Below are 23,911 nucleotides of genomic sequence, written 5' to 3'. Positions count from 1 at the left end.
TCAGTCATTTTTAAATCAATAAGAAGTTCTCTCTTCTTTCCTGGACATGAAATTTATAGATGAAACTGGGTCATTTGTACAGTCTTCCACAGTCTGGATTTGGTTAATTGTATCTTTGTCTCTCTGTGTCTCTGTCTCTCTCTTTCTCTCTCTCAGGAACACTATTCCACTGAGCTACATCTCCAGCCCTGCAAGTGATAAATTTTCTACTATCATTCATCCTGCATTTTTGGCCCACTTCTCCTTCTTTATCCTCATAACTGCTGACCAAGTCCAGTACTCTTTGGGACCTCAAGTTTAGCTAAATCTTAGTAAATGAAATTAACTACTGTGGTTGAGGTCAAAAGAACCTGAGAAGGATTCTGTATATATGTAGAATATATGTAGTGGTGGACCAGTAGCATCACCTGAAAATTTGTTACAAGCACAAACTCTTGGCTCCTACTAGACACAGACTAAATCAGAAACTGTGAGTTTTTCTGTTTTGTTTCCTTGTTAGGCATCAAATGAAGGGTTTCACCCATGCTGGCCAAATGCTCTACTACTGAACTTGTAAAAGAGCTTAACAAGCCCTCCAGGTGATTCTGGTATCTACTAAAATGAGAGACCACTGGACTAACACTGGTTGCCCTAAGATGGCCTCAATCAAGCAGTAATTTCCTAAGGTTCACTTATGTGAAAGGTGATATGTTGCATTCTGGGCATTATGGAGGCAAAGAATAAGGTCCCTCATGCTTCCAGTCTATTCTAGGGAACAGGACAATTTCTTTTTTTTTTTTTTGGTACTAGAGTGTGAACTCAGGGCTTCACACTAGGGGCAGGCACTCTACCGCTTGGACCACGCCACGGCTGTGCACACACACACACACACCCCATCTTTGAGATAGGGGCTCACTATTTGGTGCTGGGATTACAGGCCTGCGCCACCACATCCAGCTGAACAGGTCCTACCTTATGAAATGGTAACCAGTAAGAACTGCAGCATGCCATGCACGTGCTTGATGCAGGAGATAAGACTCTAGGCGAGTCCATGTTCAGTGAGTTGACTGGCTTGACTTTAAAGAACAGAAAGACTTTGTGGGCAGGGGGTGGCAGGGAAAACAAGGGGGATTTCCAAGAAGGGAGACTAGCATGAACTAAGGCAAGATTCTTGGGAAGGTGATACCCTTGACAATGAGGCTGTTTTCTTCTCACCATTCCTGCAGTCTCTCGATCAGTGTTGCTTTCTTTGGGCAACACTTATGTTACCTTCTTGCTCAACCATAAACACACAGGCAAGGTCACATCGGTGTGGGCGCGGGTACTGGGGTATATGGATGTGGTTATGCGGGCTGGTGACAGGTGAGGGACGTCTGGTGAATCTTTCGCTCCTGCTTTGGCTGTTTTCCTGTAGAAGGGCCTGTACCTGCAATACATCAAAAGACTGAGTGTTCGGAAAGCCTAGAGCTATGTAGGATGGGTCACCGCTAGATTGGTACTCAGCGGGCGGCCGCAGGGCTTAGAGCCACGCCCCCTATCTGGGCGGAGCTTCGAGCGGAAGCGGAACCCTAAGCCGCGGCGGAAGGGCGGACCAGCGGGGCAAGATGGTGGCGCCCAGGTGGGCCTCGAGCTAGTAGGTGGCCGGCTGGAGGGACGGGCTTCAGGTGACTCGGCGGAGGTGCCAGTGGACAGGGTGCTCGGTTCCTTTGCCATAACCTGCCCGAGGGTCTGTGATCTGTACGGGAGCGGCTGCGGCCTCTTCGGATAGATCTCAGGCATAGCCCTTCATCACTGGCAGCCAAGGCTGAGACTTGGTGATCTCTGGTGGCTGACGCGGGTGGTCCAGGACGCTTAACTAGAACCCCAGGGACAGTGGCGGGACCTGACTCGGGGCAGATCCTGTTGGCAATCCGAGAAAACCCACTGGTCCAATGTTAGCCCTGTGCGTTCGAGTCATTCTCTAAGAACCATCCTTATTGTAGTTCAAGACGTTATTGCTTTTAGCACAGATTAGATTTGAGCAAATCTGCCCTGGAATTGGTGAAGAAATACATTCATGTACAATTATTGCTATCATTTATTGAGGTGTTGTGGTTAGTGCTTTGTGTGCATTGATATATATGTATATATGTGCTTGTTTTGCAAGCGCTTTACCGCTTGAGGCACACCACCAGACCATTTTGCGCTGTTTTTGGGGTTTTTTTCAATGGAGTCTTAAGAACTATTTGGCCGTGATGTCTTCGAACCGCGATCCTCCTGATCTCAGCCTCCCAAATAGCTAGAATTAACAGGCATGAGCCACCAGCATTCGGCCATGCATAGTTATTTAAATCCACAAAATTCCTATTCTGTAGTACCTATTATCCACATTTTACAGTTTTGGAAACTGGACTTTGGATATTGTAAATAACTTGACCAATTTTGCACAGCTTGTAAGTAGTGGAGCTGGGATTTGATTTCTGACCTATTGATTCCAAAGCTGCTGCCTATCACCACCCTGACTCCCTCCTCATTGTCCAGTCCTATTTTTTTTTTCATTTTTCTTTTATTATTCATATGTGCATACAAGGCTTGGTTCATTTCTCCCCCCTGCTGTCCAGCCCTATTTTTAACCATTAGGGATTTTTCCCACCTCTGTCGTACTAGTTTTCTGTGGTGTACTGCAGTTTTTAAATTTTTTTTTTTTTTTTTTTGTGGTACTGGGGTTTGAACTCAGGGCCTCATGCTTACTAGGTAGGCTGTCTTACTGCTTGAGCCATTCTGCCAGCTCTTTTTTGTGTTGGTTTTTGTTTTTTTTTTTTTTCTACCAGTACTGGGGTTTGAACTCAGGGCCTCATGCTTACTAGGCAGGCATTCCACGGCTTAAGCTGCTCCACCAGCCCTTGAGTTGGGTATTTTCAAGATAAAGTTTCTCAAACTATTTGCCAGGGCTGGGCTCAAACTGCGATCCTGATCTCTGCCTCCTGGTTAGCTAGGATTATAGGTGTGAACCACTGTTGCCTGGCTACTGTGTTTTTAATGTATATGTGAAGTTACCAAATCTCCTTACCCCAAATTGGGGTGTGTCGTTTGATCAAAGGAAGACTTCTACAATCTGGGAAATGTCATTTAAACTACAAACCTTTGGAATTTCTTGGCTTGTGAGAAGAGAGAATGAAATGGGAAATTATTAAAAGCCTCAGCATTTTGGGTTGGTCTCTGTCTCCCCAGAAAACTTGAACCCAGAAAGTAGGTTTTGCCTCCTGTTTCTTTGCATTTACAGCCACTAGTACACCATTCTGCCAGAGTAAGAGTACCACTGTTCTGTGGCACTGGGGTTTAAACTCAGGGCCTTTGCTACACACTCAACAACTTGAGCCAGACCCCCCAGCCCTTTTTGCTTCAGTTATTTTTCAGATAGGTTCTTGTGCTTTTGCCCAGCTTGGACCTCTGACTGTGATCCTCCTACTTTTGCCTGCTGAGTAACCAGGATTACAGATGTGTATTACCAAGTCTAGCTTGTTTTTTTAAGATAGGGTTTCACTAACTTTTTGCTTGGACTGGCCTTGAACTGCAGTCTCCTATCTTTACTTCCCAAGTAGCTCAGATTACAGGCCTTAGCCATCCCACCTGGCCCTTTGATTATTCTTCTTCCCTTTTCTTCCTTCCCTCTTCCTCCTTCCTTCCTTTCTTCTTTTTCCTTCTTCTTTTTGGTACTCAGGTCCTTATGCTTGCTAGGCAGGTGCTTACCACTTGAAGCACACCGCAGCTGTTTTTGCTTTGGTTCTTTTTTGAGATGGAATCTCATTCTTCCTTGGGTCTGCCTGGACCAAGATCCTCCTACTTAGGATTCCTTTATAGCTGAGATGACAGGTGTATTCCGCCATGCCCATGTTTTTTATTTTGTTGTTGTTGAGATAGGGTCTTCTTTACTTTTTACCAGGGCTAGCCTTGAACTCTGATCCTCCCAGTCTCTGCCTCCTTGGTGGCTAGCTGGGATTACAGGTGTGAGTCACCATGCCTGCTGATACTGTTCTTAAAAAAATCACACCTTCATGTGATTATTTTGCCATTTCTACTCCTTTTAGCCCATCTGTTGGGGATGTTTCCAATGCTAACCTAGTTATTAGATCTGATACTGCTTAGAAGTGGGTGAAGAAGCTGTAAGGAAATACGCTGTACTTTTATTACTCCTGCCCATTCAGCTTTTAGAAGATGGCTCATCAAACACTCTCATGTGTTTATTCCCTGCTTCCACACCTTTGCTCAGCTGTCCCTTTGTGTGGAGGACTGTCATCCCTTTAAGGTCTGTTTAGTAGTTTTCAACTGGGGGTGATTTTTTTCCCTGAGAGAACATTTGGTGATGTATGGAGTCAGCTTTGCTTGCTACAATTGGGGAGAAGGTGTGCTAAGGGTATCTAGTTAGTAAAAGCCAGGATTGCTGCTGAATATCCTATACCAGACAGCCTTTCCCAACAAGCAGTTATTCGACCCCAAAGGTCACGGTTCCTAATGAGGGACCCTAATGTAACTCCAGCCTTTGCTTTTTAAGAGCTTCTTTACAGTGTCCCCCGTCTCCCCCACCATTCCAGACCTTCAGGACACCCAAGTACCATGCAGCACTAGGCAGCAGAACATAATGGCAAGACCATAAGCTTCCTAGTCCTGTCACTTGCTGACTGAGACCTTGGGCAAATGACTCACGTTCTTAGCACCCCTCTTTCCTCAGCTATCAAGTGGGGATAATAATTGTAACTACCTCATGTGGTTGTTGTGAGGATCAAATGAAAGAATATGGGATAAGCGCTTAACCAGTATGTGGCCTATCCTAAGTGCTCAAAAAGTGTTAGCTACAGTAACAACAATGATAATTTTTTTTGAGACAGGACTTTGGTATGTTGCCCAAAATGATCTTGAACCTGTGAGTTCAAGTGATCCTCCTTTCTCCTCCCAAATAGCTGGTACTATGTGTGTGTGCCACCACACCTAGCATAATGATAATTTTATTGTTGTCATCGAACTTGGAGGCCTCCCCTAGTGAGCCAGCTTGCAGATATGTTTTTGTTTAGACAGTCTAAGATTTTTTTGTTTTTTAATTGAGATGTAATTCACACACCATAAAACACACAATTTTAAAGTATACAATTCAGTGGCTTTTAGTATATTCTCTAGGTTGCAACCAACAAGAAGATTTTCATTTTCTCAAGAAGAATTACCATACCCCTTAAAAGATACTCTTTCTTCCAACTCACCTAGCCCCTGGCAACCATGAATCTGCTTTCTATCCCTGTGAATTTGCCTGTTTCAGACATTTCACATAGTCATACATTATAAGATCCTTTGTAACTGGCTCTCAGCATGTTATCAAGGTTGTAGCATGTATCAGAATTTCATTTTTATTGACAAATGGTATTGTATTGTGTAGCTAGACAACATTTTGTGGGTCCACTCACCAGCTGATGGACTTTTATGTTGCCTCCATGGTTTTTTTTGTGAACTTAGGTTTTTCATTTTTCTTTGGTGTATACCAAGGAGTTGAATTTTTGTGTCATATGGTAGCTCTATGTTTAACTTTTTGAGAGACCGCCAAATTGTTTTCCACAGTGACTGCACCATTTTACATTGGCACCCTCATACATTTACCAGGATTGTGTGAGGGTGCCAGTTTCTCAACATCCCTAGCCAACACTTGTTATTTTTTATTTCCCCCTCCTTCTTTAATTATAGCCTCCTTCGTGGGTGTGAAGTGACATCTCATTGTGGTGGTTTATTTATTTTTTTGGTGATGGGAATTGAACTAGGGCCTTGTGCTTTACCTGCTTAGTATAGCATTCACCACTGAGACACATACATGCATGCACACGCACTCACACACACCACTCTCATTATGGTTCTGATTTTGTTTTGCTTTATTTTATTGTTTTCTGAGATGGGGTCTTTTTTTCTTTTTTAGAAATTTATTCAGTTTCCATCAGTACCCTTTAATGAGGTGTTAGGATTTTCTTATTTTTGTAATTTTATCATTTTTACATTTACTTACATGTGTATATGTTATTTGGGCCACCCCCCACCCCCCCCGTGCCATGGGGTCTTATGTGTTGCCCAGATTAGTAGCAAACTCCTGGGTTCCAGCAACCCTTCTGCCTTAGCCTTCTAGTAGCTGGAACCACAGGCTGGCACCACTGTATCCAACCATGTGGTCTTGATCTTCATTTCCATGATTATTAATGATGGACAACCTATCATGAGCTTATTGGCTACGTTTATATCCTCTTTGATGAAATGTTTATTGTAATCTTGGCCCATTTTTATATTGGGTTATTTGTTTTTTGATTGTTAAATTATTATAAGTTTGGGGTTTTTTTTTTTTTTTTTTTTTGGTAGTTCTGGGGTTTGAACTCAGGGCCCCATGCTTGCTAGGCAGGTGCTCTACCACTAGAGCTACTCTGCCAGCCAAGAATTCTTTATGTGTTCTGGATTCAAGTTCTCTATCAGTTATGTGACTTGTAAATATTTCTTCTGTTCTGTAAATTGTTTTTTCACTTCCTTTTGTTTTGGTGGTGGTACTGGGATTTGAGCTCAGGGCCTCATACTTGCTAGGCAGGCGCTCTGCCACTTGAGCCACACCCCTAGGCCCTGCCTTTTCACCTTCTTGATAATGACATTTGATTCATAAAAGTTTAATTTTAGCTGGACATGGAAGCCTGCAATCTTGGCACTAAGGAGGTAGAGGCAGAAAGATCTCTGGGCTACATATTGAGACTCTATCTCAGAAAACAACAACCAAAGTTTTTGATTTTATCCAAGTTTAACTTATCTGTCTTTTCTTTAGTTACTTTTGAACCAGAATAATTAACCAATATAATTGTAGCTCATACATATAGGTCTTTGATCCATTTTCGGTTAGCTTTTATATGTGATATGAGATAGGGGTCTAGCTAACATCATTCTTTTGTATGTGGATACCCAGTTGCCCTCATACCATTTGATGAAAAGCCTACTTTTTCCTCATTTCTCATCCTTGTTGAAAATCAGTTGACCACAGATGCAAAAGAACAACATTGACCTATATGTATGCTAGAAGCATACAGTTTTGACTTAAATAGCTTTGTAGAAGTTTTGAAATCAGGAAGTGTGAGCCCTCCAACTTGGTTATTTTTCAAGAGTTTTTGGGCTAGTCAACTAGTCAATTTGTCAGTTTCTGTTAGAAAAAAAAAAGGACAGTTGGAATTTTGATAGGAATTGCATTGAATCTGCAAATTTGGGAAGTGTTTCCTTCTTAATAATACTAAGTCTTCCAGTTCATGAGCTGTAAATTGTTTTATAGTTTTCAGTGGGCTTTTTTTTTTTTTTTAAGACAGGGTCTTGCTATGTAGCCCAGGCTAGCCTCCAACTCACAATCCTTCTGCCTCAGCCTCCCAAGTGCTGGGATTATAAGTGTGTACCACCATATCTGGCTAAAATTGTTTTCTTAATTCCATTTTCTAGTTGTTTTTTGCTAGTGTATAGATATATAAATGATTTTTGTGTGTTTATTTATTTATTTATTTATTTATTTTAGTACTGGGGTTTGAACTTAGGGCTGATACCTTGAGCCACTCCACCAGCCCTATTTTTGTGATAAGTTTTTTTGAGATACGGTCTCAAGAATTATTTGCCTGGGCTGACTTCGAACCACGATCCTCCTGATCTCTGCCTCCTGAGTAACTAGGATTGCAGGTATGAGCCACTGGCGCCCCACTATGTGTTTTTTGTTTGTTTGTTTGTTTTTCTCTTTTTTGGTAGTACTGGGTATTAAACCCAGGGCCTCATTCATGCTAAGCTAGCACTATACTACTGGAGCCATGCCCCCAACCAGATAGCAAACAACCTAAGTTGTCTATAAGTATTTTTCCTAGGCTGATGACTCCCAGGTAGTGCTGAAGAGGGAGGGGATGGTATAAGGTATGAATGAGGAGGATGGAGTTCACTCAAACCCACAGAAAACAAGGATCTTCCCTGCTGCATGCTAGAGAATCGGCTTTGTGGCAGCGGCCCCATCATCTTTATTGCTTTCGGTGAATGAGGGTGACTCTCCACACCACAGAAACAGGGCTGAAAGGAGCTGTATCAGAGAGGCAGCTCAAGCATCAAGATGCTGTCCAGACCAAAACCGGGGGAGTCCGAGGTGGACCTGCTGCGCTTCCAGAATCAGTTTCTCGCAGCTGGAGCAGCCCCAGCCGTGCAGTTGGTGAAGAAAGGAAGCAGGCGAAGTGGTGATGCTGACCTGGACCAGCCCCTGCTACAGGATGGTCGGGATGTGGTGATGCTTGACAGTGAGTGCCTACACATATGAGGTTGAGAGGGAGAGGACAGTCTCGAGCCTCCCTTGTCCTCATCCTGAGGTTCTGCCCCATCATTACTGCAAACACTGCCTAGCCTCTGTTGCTTCATCTTGTAGATTAAGAAACCTAGGCTTGATGAGGTTAAATATCTTAACCAAGGCAGCTGCTTTTATTTTATTTGCCCACAACCCTCAGTTTCCATGGCTTCCAGGGAAAGTCTGAGTATCCTCACATCTTGGTTTTTTCTTTCAGATCTCCCAGACTCACCCCCAGCTTTGGTTCCTGCTCCCCCAAAGAGAGCCAGGCCCAGCCCTGGCTGCCCCCTGCCTCAGGATGAGGACCCTGAAGAGAGGCTGAGCAGGCATGACCAGCACATCACTGCTGTCTTGACTAAGATTATTGTGCGTCCCACCCTTTCTGGATGGGATGGGTTGTTCTAGGGCAGCCAGGATATTTGGGGGGCTTCAGAAAGATGGACTTTCTCCTCTGCAGTCAGGGTGGAGGCTGGGTTAGAATCACTGACACTGGCTGCCAGGTGGGATAGGGGCCAGCATGGGGAAGTCTCTGCCTCTTTACTTCTCTGTGCTTTGTTGCCACAGGAACGAGATACAAGTTCAGTGGTGGTCAATCTGCCTGTGCCCAGTGGTGTTGCTTTTCCCCCAGTATTCCATCGCTCACGAGAGAGACAGGTAGGTAGGTAGGTAGGGGTAACGATGGTGCTTAGAAGACAGTCAAGTGTGTCTCAGAGTGCATCTTTTCCAGGTACATAATTTTGGCAATAGAAGCAGTCCAGTAGTTGCATTTCTAAAGCAGCAATGTGCCAAGCATTACACAGTACCTCACTTAATCCTCAGGACAACCTGTAATGTAGCTGTCATTGTCCCTATTTTTCAGATAATCAAACTGAGACCCTTAAAGATATCTAATAGGCAAAAGAGCCAGGACTTCAACCAAAGTTTGTCACATTTCAAGATCTGTGTTTCCCTACATCCCTACTTTTTGTTTTGTGTGGGTTTTTTTTTTTTTTTTTTCCTTCAATACTGGGTTTGAACTCAGGACTTTGTGTTTGTTAGGCAGGTGCTCTACCATTTGAGCTGCACTCCCAGCCCTGTGTTTTGTTTTTTGAGGTACTGGGGATCTTGAACCCAGGGCCACACATGCTAGGTAGGTGCTCACCACTGAGCTACACCCCCAGCCCAAGCCCTACTTTTTCTGAGGACTAGGGTTGTGACTTCTAGACATTGGTATAGGGAGTTGAGGTAGAGTGGATAGGTGTCAGTAACCTGGGTTTTTCTTTGCTCTGTAGGGGAAGCCAGCAGCATCTGGTAAGAGGAGCATCTTTGCCCAGGAGATCGCAGCAAGGAGGATGTCTGAAGGAAGGACCCCATTGGTTGGGGAAGTTGTGCCCAACCTGAACCCACCAGAGGGTGAGCTGCTGCAGCTAAAGATACTTGGACTTGGATTTTTTCTTTTTGTGGTACTGGGAATCGAACCCAGGGCCTCATGCCTGTGCTCTGCCATTAAGCTATGTGCCCAGACCCTGGGCTTGGCCTTTTTAGAAAACACCATCATAAGATCAGTTTTGCATATGTCTTCCCTGCCTCAAATGAGAGAAACATTTGAGCCATCTCAAGAGAAAGTCATCCTTGAGGAAGCCCTGAATTCAAACCCCAGTCCTTCTCCCCCAACCCCCCAAAAAAAAAACGAAACTAGGATGTTTCTGAGGAAAATTTTTTTCATATAAGTCTTAGAGAAAAAGTAAGTGAATAGCTATCACAGCCCTCCTCAGAGTGCCTGGAGTTCTTTGCCAGACCCAGTGGGGTCTCCCCTCTGCCCAGGAAAGCTCTGGGGCCTTTGGCTAATAGCCGTATAGAAGAGGGCCAGAAAGTCCAGGCAGAGTCAGGAGGGCAGGCAATGAAACTGAACATAGTCTTCTTCCAGGTGCTGTGACCTTTGAGGCACCCACCCTTAGAGACAAGGGCAGCCAGCTTCCAGGGAGCAGCCATAGCTTCCAGGGACCCCATGTGATCACAGGGAAGGGGCTCAGGGGCCAGGAGGCTGAACAGGAAGCCCAGACCATTCATGAAGAGAATGTAGCAAGACTGCAAGCCATGAGTGCCGAGGAGATCCTGCAGGAGCAGCAGCAGTTGCTGGCTCAGCTCGGTATGAGGGCCAGACTTTCCTGCTGGGACTGGGCTGGGAGGGCCTGCCACTGTTGATGAAGGTGCTCAGCTGAGTTATTCTTACTTTTATTTTATGTATATACTTTATGTATGTATGTATGTATTTTGCAGTGCTGGGAATTTAATTCAGGGCCTCATGCATTTTAACTCAGGGCTTCAAGCTTGCAAAGCAGCAGGTGCTTTTCCACTCAAGCCACATCTCCATTCCATTTTTCTGTGGTTATTTTGGAGATGAGGTCTTTCGAACTATTTGTCCAGGCTGGCCTTGAACCACAATCCTCCCAATCTTAGCCTCCTAAGTAGCTAAGATGACAGGTGTAAGCCACTGGCACCTGACTAATGCATTCTTCTATTTTGTCCTTAAACTACTCCTACAAGGAAGTGATGTTCACTTCATTTTGCTGGGCCTTGCACATGAAAGGCATGTGCTCTGCCATTGAGCTCTGTCCCCAGCCCTACATACGGGATTTAAACACAAGTAGGATTAAATGTGGGAGGCCCTCTCAACCACTGTGCTATGTATTACTGTGCTACCTGCTGTAGTACACACTGCTTTATTATAGACATACTCTAATGTAACTGAAGTATGTTCTGTTATACGTATGATACTTGGCATGCCTCATCTCCCTCTTAGTTTCTTCTGTTCATCAGAACACTGGACACCTAGTCAGTCTTATTCCCTACTGTTTATCTAGCACCTATATAATATATATTAGATTTTTGGTAAGTGCATACATAAACTGGTGAAGGAAATCGTTCCACTAAATGCCTTCTCTTTTGGCCTAGCTAGCAGTCATTCTTTTATTCCACAGCCACTTACTGTGGACCTCTGACCTGATGGCAAACATTGGGGTCAAGTATAGGAACCTGGGCCAGAGGACTGTGAAGGATAGAGGGAAGGGGGTGCAGTCAGGCCCCAGAGACTCCACAGGTATGAAAAGGCAGGGTCATTGAAGGGGCATTAGAGAGCACAGGGGGCCCAGGCCATGCCTGGGAAGCAGCTCATCTTGTCCTTTTCCTTGGCACTCAGAGGCAAGCAGCTTTCAGCAGGTGCCAGGTCTATAGGAAGCTGGGAGTATCTCATTCTCTCTCCTCCCGCGCCTCTAGACCCCAGCCTGGTTGCCTTCTTGAGATCTCACATCCACACTTGTGAGCAAGCAGGAGAGAAGGCCACCAAGAAGGAGAGGCCAGGAGGACCCTCAATTCATGTCACCAAAGAAGAGCCCATCATGTCAGCTTTGGCTGGTGAATCCAGGAAGGAGGACAAGCTGGAGCCAGAAGCCCCAGGTTTGGAGGAGAGGGACTATCTTTTGGTGGGAGAAAGTAGAGAAAAGAGCCCTTCCTCATGGGCCTGGCGGATGGGGAACAGAGAAGCTTCCCTGCCCTTGAAATTGGAACGTTAATCCTCATTAGTGCCCTTAAATTGGCTCAAATCAGGATTCATTTGCTGATGCCCATCTTCTTCCTGCACATGCTTCCTGTTTTCTTGTCCTGTTATTGCTCCTTCCCTCTGTGCTTTGGTAAGAGGCAGCACGTGACAGCTGAATGCTCCCTCCCTGGGCAGACCGTCTGCCCTTGCTACAGCTACCCAGCTCTGGTTCTGTCCATCCTACATTTCTTGCTGCTGCTTCTCTGTGTTGGGAGAAATGGAAGGGCCAGGGTGATGGGAGAGGAGGAGTTTGACAAAGGTCTATAGACATGCCAGACTCAAAGTAGAGGCCAGTGGAAGCACTCATTTCCCAGAAACTAGATTATTCCATTAGGGATTAACAAAAGGAGAAATTGAATTACAACAGCCAAGAACCTCCTGCTGCCTGAGGAGTGCTGGGCTAGCAGGGCAGGTTGGGTAGGGGTAGGGGTGAGGAAGGAAGAGGATGTTGGGGAGTTCATATCCTGCCCCCTGGAGCTGTATAGCCTCCCCCTCCCATTGTTCCTATTCCCTGGCTCCTTCAAAGGGTTGGTACTAGAGAGTGGACAGCTGTGCTTTCCCTGGTCTATGTAGTTCTCCCTAGTCTGTTCCTCTTTCCCTCTCTCTTCTCTTTCTTTCTTACTCTTTTCTTCTCCCAACAAATCCTTGAACTCAGCAAAGAGCTATAGCCAGGTCTGGGTATATCTACAGTAGCTGAGATATTCACACAGTTCCCAGGAATTCCAGCTTCAGGCCATGTCACTTAGCCATAACTGAGAGTAGAAGCTGCTGGATTCTGGGAGACAGTGGGACTTGGCAGCCACTGTCTGCTGACTGGAACTCCTTGGGTTAATAAGCTGAGCATCTTAGGGAATATTATCATGCGTCCATCTCTCCAGTTCTGGCACTGCCCATGACCCCTCACAAAGAATGGCTACATATGGACACTGTAGAGCTGGAGAAGCTGCACTGGACCCAGGACCTGCCCCCACTCCGGCGGCAGCAGACACAGGAGGTGAGGAGAGCCAGCTGTCACACTGGTGTGGGGTAGGGTGAGAGTGGGGCTGTTGCTCTTGCACCCAGAACTCAGGCCCTTCTCTTCCCCAGAGCTTGGGAAACAACTCTCCTTTGTTGCCACCCTCCTCTCCCATCACTCTGCCTGGTCCTAAGGCCACATGAGCTCCATTTCCAGTCAGAACCAAAGTCCTAAGAGGCCTAGATAAAACTTGAGTAGGTACAGGGTAGTTGCTGCTGCCCTGAGTCTTGTTTTCTTTTTCTTCCCATCAGAGAATGCAGGCCCGATTCAGTCTTCAGGGAGAGCTCCTGGCCCCTGATGTGGACCTACCCACCTACCTGGGCCTGCACCATCATGGAGAGGAGGCAGAGGTGAGAAATGGAACTCAGAGAAGACTGGACAGCTCTTCGCAAGTGCTTTTAACAACTAACAACTAACTGTGTGGAAAAGGACCTCTTGTCAGGGGCCTTTTTTCTTTTTCTTTTTGGCAGTACTTGGTTTTGAACTCAGGGCCTCACGGTTGCTAGGTGGGCACTCTACCACTTGAGCCACTCTGCCAGCCCTGTCAGTTGCCTTTGACCTCCTACATTCCCTGTTCCAGTTCATGCTTGCTATCCACTCAGTTTGTTAGGTTCAAAATGATGTTCCTCTTCTACTTGCATTCTGGTCAGTTCTGGAACTTGCCAGTCCACTTCTGTCACCTCCCCATGGTGCTCCCTGGATCAGGGCCTTGCCCCTAGTGTCTGCTCACTTGCCAGGCCTTCCATGTTCTCCTTCAGGCCATTCCATCCCTCATAGAGCTGCCATACTGACTTCCTCTGGCCCAGCTCAAGCTCTGCCTTGCCTTGGAAGGTTTGTCTTCTCAATTTGAGTCACAGAATAAGGAGACAAAAAAGTCCTTCCATAGGCTGTCACTGATGACCCTCTTGCTCTGCATCCTTCACCCTGATGTGACATACCACTCTGCTGACTCCTCCCCACATACCCTGTGCTCAAGGACCTCCAGGGCTTGCCTCCAGGGAATGCCTGGACCCTTACTCCATGCTTATTGAAACCAGATCACTTTTCCAGATCCACCGCCGCTTGCAAATTAAACAATGACTGCATTCCTCCCACATCTCCCTTACGCCATGGTTACTTGTGTGCATGTCCTGTCTTCTTTACCAGGTTGAGGCTCCATGACAGCAGGAGCAGGGGGACATCCCTTACTTACCTTTGTCTTTCTCTTGACACCTTACTATGTATTTTGGGGCACTGCCCTGCATCTTGGCTCTTTCTGATTTTTCATCCCTGCCCCAGAGAGCAGGGTACTCCCTACAGGAACTATTCCACCTGACCCGCAGCCAGGTGTCCCAGCAAAGAGTGCTAGCACTGCATGTGTTGTCCCAGGTCATTGGCAGGGTAAGTGGACTGCTGACCTCTTCCTACCCAGACCCATCCCACCCCCACAACCTTAGGTTTCCCCGCCTCTTGCCCTTTCCACTGTGGGTCAGTCTGAGATTGGAGCACATGCATGGTTGTGGGTGGGCAAAGACTCTATATAACTTCAGCGTCTTCAGCAAAGTTTTATCCTCTTGTCCCCAGGCCCAGGCTGGTGAGTTTGGGGATCGGCTCGTTGGCAGTGTCTTATGCCTCCTTTTGGATGCTGGTTTCCTCTTCCTGCTACGCTTCTCCCTGGATGACAGAGTAGACGGGGTCATTGCAGCTGCCATCCGGGCTCTTCGGGCTCTGCTGGTGGCTCCTGGAGATGAGGTACAGCAGGGATAGGAATGCGGCTCGGAGGTGTCAGGGCCCTACTTCTCATTCTGACTATGCACCTTTGCTAAGACTTTATGGGCAGAATGAAGAACGAGATGGCAAGCATCACAAGCATCACTGTCTTCTTTCTTTTATTTTATTTTGGTGAGACTGGGGTTTGAACTCAGGGCTTCATACTTGCAAAGCAGGCACTCTACCACATGAGCCACACCTCCAGTCCATTTTTGTCCTGGTTATTTTGGAGATGGGGTCTTGAGAACTATTTCCCCAAACTGACCTCAAACCTTGATCTTCCTGATTTCAGCCTCCTAAGTAGTTAGGCTTACAGGCATGAGTCTCCAGTGCCCAACCTAAGGCCCTAGAGCCCAGAAGCCTTTCCTCTCTGCTCTTCATGGGGGGAGGGAGACTTTTACTCTACCGCTAGACCTGTTTCCTGTCCTTCTGCATCTTCCCATCCCTGACTTGTCCTCTGGCAGGAGCTCCTCGACAGCACCTTCTCTTGGTACCATGGAGCTGCAGTGTTCCCTCTGATGCCCAGCCAGGAAGACAAGGAGGAAGAGGGTGAGGAAGAAGAACCTCCAACAGAAAAGGCAAAAAAGAAGACTCCTGAGGAAGAAGGCCGACCTCCACCTGACCTGGCCCGACATGATGTCATCAAGGTAGAAGGAAAGCCTCTTTCTTATCCCTGACCTAGAGGGCAATGTGTTGGAGAGGAGGGGTCATCAAGGCCCAGGGCTCAGCCACATTTGGCAGTGGATTTCTCTCTCCGACCCCTAGGGGCTCCTGGCTACCAACCTGCTGCCTCGGCTACGCTATGTGCTGGAGGTGACCTGCCCAGGACCCTCTGTGGTCCTTGACATCCTGGCTGTGCTCATCCGTGTGGCCCGGCATTCCCTGGAGTCAGCCACAAGGGTGAGAATAGATAAAGAGCCTCAGGTGGCCTGGTCTTGACCCTTAGCCTTCCTGCCTCCCTTTTCCTCCTGTCTCCCACAGGTCCTGGAGTGCCCTCGGCTGATAGAGACCATAGTTCGAGAATTCCTGCCCACCAGCTGGTCTCCTGTGGGGATGGGGCCTACTTCCAGCCTACACAAAGTGCCCTGTGCTGGTGCCATGAAACTACTTAGGGTCCTGGCCTCAGCTGGTAGGAATATTGCTGCCCGTCTGGTGAGCAGGACACAGGTCAAGAGGTGGGGGCATGAGGCAGGACTGGACTAGGCTGGATTGGGAGCTAAGCATGATCCCTAAACTCTGGGTGGCTAGCTCATGCCATCTTCCTCTTTCTCTCTGGTCCAGTTGCTTAAAAATTCCACAGAAAGCACCAGGCAGGAACCTAGAGCCTAGTGCATCCTGTAGGCATACTCTGGTCCCAGGACATGGGGAGGAGGGGTACAGGAGGAATACTCCCTGCTCCCAACCCAGATCCAAAAAAGACACATACAGACAGGCATTTGTTACCTGTAGCCAGGTAGCTTAGAAAAAGTACTTAGCAAGTGCTTGCTACAAAAAGAGAAATAGAGAGCACAAGGTGCTTTGACCTTTGCCCAGAGCTATAACCTTGTGGTACCACAAAGGCTTGAACAGGCCAAGTTGAGCCCACTTCCCTAGTGAGAGAGCCTGACACTAGTGTGACTCCAGCTGACCCTGATTCCCAGACTTTCTGCTCACCTCCAGTTGAGTGGGTTTGATCTTCGGAGCCGCCTGTGCCGCTTCATAGCTGAGGCTCCCCAAGAACTGGTCTTGCCTCCTGAGGAAGCTGAGACACTGAGCACTGAAGCTTTTCGCCTGTGGGCTGTGGCGGCATCCTATGGCCAGGGCGGTGACCTGTACAGGTGAGGAGAAGCAGGGGGAAGCTTTCTTGTAGATCCTCCTCAGTTCTGCACTTATGGCCCAGCCTGGCCCTTCAGCCTTGCTTGAGGTCACAAGCTTGGAAGGAGGCCAAGAATGAAGAAGAGGGCGTTCTGCTGGGTGTGAAGTGCCTGGGGTCAGGACCAGCCAGAAAGAGAAAACAAATCTGGGTTCACTGCATTTTTGTGTACAAAAGCACTGGTGTCTTGGTGAAATCACATATAAATTCCCTATTGGGGGCTGCATCCTTCCCACTTTTCAGGGCCTAGGCTTCCAAGAGTACCCCAGCCTGGGCCTTTTCCTCCGGATCCTCCTTCACAAAACAGGGCCATGCCTTATGTTCTACATCTTCATCTCCCTTCATCCAGTGACAGCCAGTCATTGTTCTTCCTCAGGGAGCTGTACCCAGTGCTCATGCGGGCCTTGCAGGCTGTGCCAACAGAGCTCAGCAGCCACTCCCCACAGCCCCTGTCCATGCAGAGGATGGCCTCCATGTTCACTCTTCTAACCCAGCTGACCCTGGCAGCCAGCAGCACCTACCATGAACCTATCAGGTAGGCTGCCCTGAGTTTGCCAGCAGGGATATCCTCCTAGCAATCCCCAGTCAGGCAGGAATACCTCTCCACAGGCAGAGTGGCTGGAGCACAGGCGAGTGAGCCAGACCCTTACTGTGGCCCTTTTGGCACTTCTGCAGTGATTCTGCTGAGACCCACGTGCCAGCCACCCCTTCTTCAATCACTTGGGCACAGGTGTCTGGACTCCAGCCTCTCGTGGAGCCATGTCTAAGGCAGACTTTGAAGTTGCTGCCCAGACCTGATATGTGGAATGCTCTGGGCCCAGTGCCCAGTGCCTGCCTGCTATTCCTAGGTGCCTACTACCAGGCCTGGAGCCAGCAGGTGAGTGAGTGCTGCCTGCCTACCTTCCTCCATCTGCATCCCACCCACTTGTTCCCCTCCCATATCCACCTATCCATTCCTGCCTCTCCATTCCCACCTTTTCCTACCTCCACCATGTGTGTGTGCGTTGCTGGAGACGGAACCCAGGGCCTCATGTGCTAGACTAGTTCTCCACACTGAGTGGTACCCCAAACCCTAGACTCTAACTTTTAACTCCTGCCTGTCCTCCTCTTCCCACCTCCTTATCCCAGTGGAGCTTCCAAGGAGCCATGTTGGTTGGGACCAGAGACCCCCAGCAGTAGCTCTGCCTTGTGCTCTCTTTGTGCACCCTAGACATTGTGCACCCGAGTAGCCTCAGGGCCTTTTGTCCTTCAGAAGGGTAGACTACAGAATATCCATACTGATTCTGTGGGGCTCTGGGAATGGTGGGCTTGGCCTGAGTAGACAGGGCTAAGAGAATGGTGGCCTGGTCCATCGGCTTAGTGAGCTCCTTGGTCCTCCAGCCAGCCTTGTGCCCAGAAGATTGGCTTCAGGATATGGAACACCTATCAGAGGAGTTGTTGCTGCCACTGCTGAGTCAGCCCTCTCTGGCCAGCTTATGGGATTCCCTCAGGTATGTCCTAGGAGTACAGCTGAGGGGAGATGGGAGAGGAGGCAGTTTCTCTCCTTGTGGGATTCCAGGGTCCAACTCCCTGGTCTGAACCTGGGAGGTCTATCTCCCAGAGGCCTGAGGGGAACCTGAGTCCCTAGCTAACAGCAGCTCTGTGGGGCTCTGAGGAACCTGGGCACTGATCTGCACAGCCAAGCCCCTGCTGGCCTTTTCCAGTGTGGCACATCAGGCCAGAGCCTCCTCAGATTCTCCATTCTACCCACAGGCACTGCTCCCCTCTCTGCAATCCACTGACCTGTACTTCAGCCCGTGAAGCTCTCCCCAGCCTTGTGTCACTGGGCTGTGCAGGAGGCTATCCCCCTCTCAGTTTGGCTGGCTCAGCCTCACCCTTCCCATTCCTTACTGCCCTTCTCTCTCTTGTCAACACCATGGTCCGGATCCACAAGGGGCTATGTTGTCAGGTAAGCCCTGGGTGCCTGGTTAGGGGACAAGATGACAGAAGTCAGAAAGAAGGGAAAGGTGTCCACAGGAAGGGAGGCCTCTCCTGCCAGCAGGAGTGGCTGGGAGGGAGCAGCCAACTGGGGAGCCCCAGAAGGCATCAGAGTCAATTTCAAGATCTGAACAAATTTGCTTTTCCTCAGCTGGCCACCGTATTGGCTGCCCCTGGACTCCAGAACTACCTCCTCCAATGTGTGGCTCCTGGGGCTGCCCCACCCGTCACACCGTTCTCTGCCTGGGCCCTACGCCATGAAAACCATCTGCAATATCTGGTGCTCTCCCTGGCCCAGAAAGCGGTGGGTCCCCCTGTCCATGGGTTTAGCACCCCTAATCCATTACCCTTCCTACTTCTCTGGCACCTGTGCTGCTTCTGCCAAGCCATACAGCTCCTACTTTATTCCATATTTGTTCATCTGTGCCCTCTGCCATGTGTATGTCCTCTTCCTCACTTTTGTCTGCTTTGTTTTTCCCACAGGCAATATTGCAGCCAGTGTTGGCCACTAATGCTGCCCTCCACCATGCTGTGGCCTTGGCCCTGCTGGGTCGGCTGCTGCCCGGAAGTGAGTACATTGCCCAAGAGCTGCTGCTGAACTGTGTGTTCCGGCTGGAGTTCCTCCCGTAAGTCTGGGGTTGGGGACATCAACTCAGCCATTTTGGACGCTGTTGAGGTTGTTAACAAAGCAGCCCTGAGTACTAGGTTTGACTCTCTTTTTTGGGTTATACTTAACCTGTCTGAGCTGCCGTTTCCTCACGAGTAAGGTGAACCTGAGGCTACCACTGAGAGTGATTGTGAGATTTCAGTGCGTTGTATGGCTAAAAATGGTATAGACGCTGGCTATTTGCTTGTAAAGGTTACTGGGTGCCTACTCTGTATCTGATATTCCCTTAGGTATTTACCTTATTTCAAGTATTTTACTGCTATTGTCCCTGTTTTACTGAGAGAAATCAAGTACAGAAGAGCTAGGTGAACTTGGCAGCTGGCTCCAGCATCCATTCTCTTAACTGCTACACAGCACCAAGTGGAAGGGCTGGTCCAGCCTTCTGGATGTGATTCCAGCTCTCACTTTTGGCTTTTGGGTTCTGTTACAGGGAAGGTGCATCAGGGGGTCCAGAAGCAGCTGACTTCTCTGATGGACTGTCTTTAGGGAACAGCCAAGACCCTCCGTGTGGACGAGGGGCTCTCCTTGTTCAGGCCTGCCAGGACCTCCCCAGCATCCGCAGCTGCTACCTGACCCACTGCTCACTGGCTCGAGCCAGCCTGCTGGCTTCCCAGGCCTTGTACAGAGGGGAGCTGCAGCGAGTCCCAGCCCTGCTGCTGCCTGTGCCTAAGGAGCCACTGCTTCCCACCGACTGGCCCTTCCAGCCATTGATTCATCTCTACCACCAGGCTTCAGACACTCCCTCGGGACTCCCTCCCACTGACACCATGGGCCCAGCCATGCGGGTCCTGCAGTGGGTGCTAGTTCTGGAGAGCTGGCGCTCTGAGGCCCTGTGGGCTGTGCCTCCTGCTGCCCGCCTGGCCCGGCTCATGTGTGTGTTCCTGGTGGACAGTGAGCTATTTCGAGAGACCTCAATCCAGTGTCTGGTGGCAGCCCTCCTAGCCCGACTCTGTCAGCCTCAAGTCTTGCCAAGCCTCAACCTGGACTGCCCACTTCCTGGTCTGACATCTTTCCCTGATCTCTACTCCAGCTTCTTGGACCATTTTGAGGCTGTTTCTTTTGGGAACCACCTCTTCGGGGCTCTGGTCCTCCTGCCCTTGCAGCGTCGGTTCAGCGTCACCTTGCGCCTCTCTCTCTTTGGGGATCATGTGGGGGCTCTGAGAGCTCTGGGCCTACCTCTGACCCAGGTACTTCTTATCCCCACAGGTCCTGCCAAGGACACCCTGCACTGGCCTCGCGGGGGCAGTTTTGAGCAGTGGAGAGCTTTGGTGGGCCTCAGGTTCCTCAGCTTACCTTTTGGGTGCTTTGAGGGGATTAGAAGAATCCATGAAAAGGGCTTCATATAGTAGATATTCATATTATTAACAAGGCACAGCTTCTTGCTAATAAGGTACTACAGTCTAGATAAGAGGTTTGCGAAAGCCAGGTGCTGGTGACTCATGCCTGTAATCCTACTACTTGGGAGCCTGAAATAGGGAGGATCATGGTTTGAGGCCAGCCCAGGCAAATAGTTCCAAAGACCTCATCTCCAAAACAACTAGAGCAAAATGGACTGGCTGTGTGGCTCAAGCTGAAGAGTACCTGCCTTGCAAGCACCAAGTTGAGTTCAAACCCCAGTCCCAACAAAAAAAAAGTTTGCTTAAAACAAAAACAAAAACATGCTTCTGAATTATTCAGATTCTGAGTGTGTTAAATCAGGATTCGGAAAAGGGAAAGACCAGGGACTGGGGTCATGACTCAAATGGTAGAGCACCTGACTAGCAGTCTCTGGACCCTGAGTTCAAACCCCCAGTACTGCCAAAAAAAAAAGATTCGGGTTTTATTTTCATTATAACTTATTCTGGTCAGTTTAAATTTTTAATATAAGTGCATTATTTATAAATATTTTATATAAAAAGTAAATACATTTTTAGGAATGCAAAAGAACATTGCAGGGCTTAAGATGTAGCTCAGTGGTAGAGCACTTGCCTAGCATGCACAAGGCCCTGGGCTCCCTCCCAGGCACTGCAAAAAAAAAGAAAAGAAAGGGAAAAAGAGCATTACAGCAGGCAAGCAGGTGGTTGTCTATAATTCCAGCTACTTGGGAGGCTGAGACAGATCAAGAGTTTGAGGCCCGCCAGGTGCTGGTGGCTCACGTCTGTAATCCTAGCTTCTCAGGAGGCAGAGATCAGGAGAGTCTTGGTTCAAAGCCAGCCTGGGCAAATAGTTCATGAGACCTTATCTTGAAAAACCCTCCACAAAAGTGCTGATGGAGAGTCTCAGGGTGAAGGCCCTGAGTTCAAGCCTCAGTACAAAAAAAAAAAAAAGAGTTTGAGGCCAGTCTGAACTACTGATTGAGATTCTACCTCAAGGACAAAACAAAATGTTAGAGTCATCCATAATCTGAGTGCCCAGTGGTCACTCAGTGCCCAATGGCTCAGTGTTAACCATTTTGATTTTGGCTTACCTTTTTCTAGTCTGTTTTATATATATTTTTCCCTCACTGCACAATGAGTTTTTTTCATTTAACATGACATAATAAGTATTTCTCATATCATTAAATAGTCTAAGAAATCAACGTTTAATTTTTTTTGTGGTTCTGGGGGTGGAACCCAAGGCCTTGTGCATTCTAGGCAAGTGCTCTATCACTGAGCCACACCTCCACCCCTAAAAAATTATAAAGTTTGTTGTGCATATGTGCCCCAACTTATCAGAACCCCTTGAGAGACTGTAGATCTTTTCAGATTTTTTGCTATTTTAAGCAATACTGTGATAAACAGCATTGGAAGCAAAGTTTCTATATATTTGTTTATTATATCATTTCTGTGTAGAATTAAAAACTTTTTAGAAAGAGAATTATATGTCCAAAGAATGTAAACTGAAAGACTTTATAATGTAATTAAGCAGCTGAATATGACATTTTAGTGGTTCTGGGTTTTGAACTCAGGGCCTTGCAGTTGCTAGGCAGGTGCTCTACCACTTGAGCTTCTGTCAGCCACCGTTAGCTTTGTCTCTGGAATACTATACATGGGCTCCCAAAGATAACTTGGCCCTTCCTTTATGACCTTTTAAAAATTTTAAGTTTGGGCTGAAGATGTAGCTCAAGTGGTAGATCATGCATGCCTAGCATGAATGAGGCCCTGGGTTTGATTGCCAGTGTCACAAGAAAATAAAATTTTATATATATATATATATATACATATGTGTATATATACATATGTATATATACACATATGTATATATACATAAATACATGTGTGTATATATACCTACATGTACATGCTTTAAGTATATTAAACAAGAAGTGCCAGGCAGTAGATATTAACAACTGCTTCTTGGTTCCCAGTTTCCTCTGCTTTCAGCTCTTTGATTTTGTTTTCTTTTTTTGTGATGCTGGAAATGGAACCCAGGGTCTCATTCATGCTAGGCAAGTGGTTTACCACTGAGCTACAGCCACACCCCTGCTCTTTGGCTGTAACTCTGTCCGTGTGCTAGAAGAAAGATGGCTATCTTTCCAAGGCCTGATTTCTGCCCTTATGATTTGGTTTCATGTGAGCATCAACCATCCACCTTGACCAGTAAAGCAAGTTCCCACCCTCACTCCGCTCTCACCTGTCTCACTTCCCGTCACAGTTGCCTGTGGCCCTGGAGTGCTATACAGGGCCTCCTGAAGACAACCTGGCCCTCCTTCAGCTCTACTTCCGGACGCTGGTCACTGGCACCCTCCGCTCATGTTGGTGCCCTGTGCTCTATGCCGTGGCTGTGGCTCATGTCAATAGCTTCATCTTCTCCCAGGACCCTAAGAGTTCAGTAAGTTACATCCCTATCTTCAGAGGGAGGAAGGGAGCTAGTGATTTTGTTGCCTCTGGGCCAGCTCGGGAAGAGATGAGAGTCAAGCAAGGCCAGTGGTGGCTACCAGCCCTTGGCTTAGTGCCACCTCTCTCTGTTGCGCTCCTAGGATGAGGTAAAGGCTGCCCGAAGGAATATGCTGCAGAAGACTTGGCTGCTGGCAGATGAGGTATGGTTGGCACCATTAGGAGGGTGGGAGATAAGAGGGTTTGGGGACAGGGACCTTAACAGGATCTTACTACCGACTTCGTAACATTTCTTCCTTCTGCAGGGTCTCCGGCAGCACCTCCTCCACTATAAGCTTACCAATTCCAGCCTTCCAGAGGGCTTTGAACTGTATTCCCAGTTGCCTCCCCTGAGGCAGCAGTATCTCCAGAGACTGACCTCAGGGGTGCTCCAGAATGTAGCATCAGAGAACTAGGACAGTTGCTATGGATGGAGAGATGGATGCATTCTGGGGCTCACCCATGGATGCCTGGTCAGGCAGAAGGGCATCACGTCGTAGGGGAAGGCAGGGAACAAAGGAGCAGAAGCTTGCCTTCCTGAGAATGCCTTGTTTGAGCTTTTTTGGAGCAGAATGAGCCTGACCATTACATCCTGATATCTGGAGTTCAGGATCTGGGGCTTCTGACGGCTTGTGTTAGGAGTGAAAGGTGACTTACTTAGTTATTTATCCCCTCTTTGGGGACAGGACAATCTACGTGTACCTTCCTCACCTTCCATTCCCCAGCTTGGGCTTGGGTATATGGATGCTATGCTGTGCATTGAAATAAATTCTTTTTTAGTCTCCTGGCTGATTTGAACTGACTTTACACAGCAAGAATGTGGGTCCTAGCTCCTGAGTGGCAGAAACAGTGTTCTCGACTGTCTAATAGAAGTATAGGTGTGAGTGAGGCCGGCATCTAGTCTACTTATGGTCCTTTTCCCAT

General features: G+C 47.8%; 1 protein-coding gene across 11 annotated transcripts; it reads left to right on the top strand.

The window, feature by feature from the left end:
- The first annotated feature begins 1,540 nt into the window (after positions 1-1,540).
- Positions 1,541-23,785, top strand: Rpap1 (RNA polymerase II associated protein 1). Of its 11 annotated transcripts, none has more exons than XM_074065711.1 (25): positions 1,541-1,597; positions 8,045-8,273; positions 8,535-8,683; positions 8,882-8,971; positions 9,589-9,709; positions 10,224-10,445; positions 11,573-11,752; positions 12,773-12,888; positions 13,161-13,259; positions 14,188-14,289; positions 14,473-14,640; positions 15,123-15,305; positions 15,424-15,558; positions 15,640-15,810; positions 16,318-16,475; positions 16,887-17,045; positions 17,186-17,387; positions 17,891-18,000; positions 18,263-18,458; positions 18,639-18,791; positions 18,971-19,113; positions 19,585-20,422; positions 22,767-22,943; positions 23,092-23,151; positions 23,254-23,785. In XM_074065711.1, exons 2-25 carry the CDS (start codon positions 8,093-8,095, stop codon positions 23,401-23,403), a joined length of 4,263 nt encoding a protein of 1,420 aa, XP_073921812.1. In that variant the 5' UTR covers positions 1,541-1,597; positions 8,045-8,092; the 3' UTR covers positions 23,404-23,785. The 11 variants fall into 11 exon arrangements, with proteins under 11 accessions (XP_073921812.1, XP_073921807.1, XP_073921806.1 ...); XM_074065706.1 differs by having other exon boundaries at positions 1,547-1,643; positions 7,520-8,273; XM_074065705.1 differs by having other exon boundaries at positions 1,552-1,612; positions 7,520-8,273.
- Positions 23,786-23,911: the final 126 nt, after the last annotated feature.

The sequence above is a fragment of the Castor canadensis genome, chromosome 2 (assembly GCF_047511655.1).
Source record: "Castor canadensis chromosome 2, mCasCan1.hap1v2, whole genome shotgun sequence".
NCBI lineage: Eukaryota > Metazoa > Chordata > Mammalia > Rodentia > Castoridae > Castor > Castor canadensis.
The sequence above is the reverse complement of the archived record's forward strand: the minus strand, read 5'-3'. Positions and strand labels throughout refer to the sequence as shown.

What these genes read in the sequence shown, in the direction of transcription:
- Rpap1 (XM_074065711.1), top strand. Translation starts at nt 8,093, where the DNA reads ATGCTGTCCAGACCAAAACCGGGGGAGTCCGAGGTGGACCTGCTGCGC. An exon ending in CCCTGGAGTCAGCCACAAGG is followed by an intron (nt 15,559 to 15,639) that starts GTGAGAATAGAT and finishes TGTCTCCCACAG; the next exon opens with GTCCTGGAGTGCCCTCGGCT. An exon ending in CAGGGCGGTGACCTGTACAG is followed by an intron (nt 16,476 to 16,886) that starts GTGAGGAGAAGC and finishes GTTCTTCCTCAG; the next exon opens with GGAGCTGTACCCAGTGCTCA.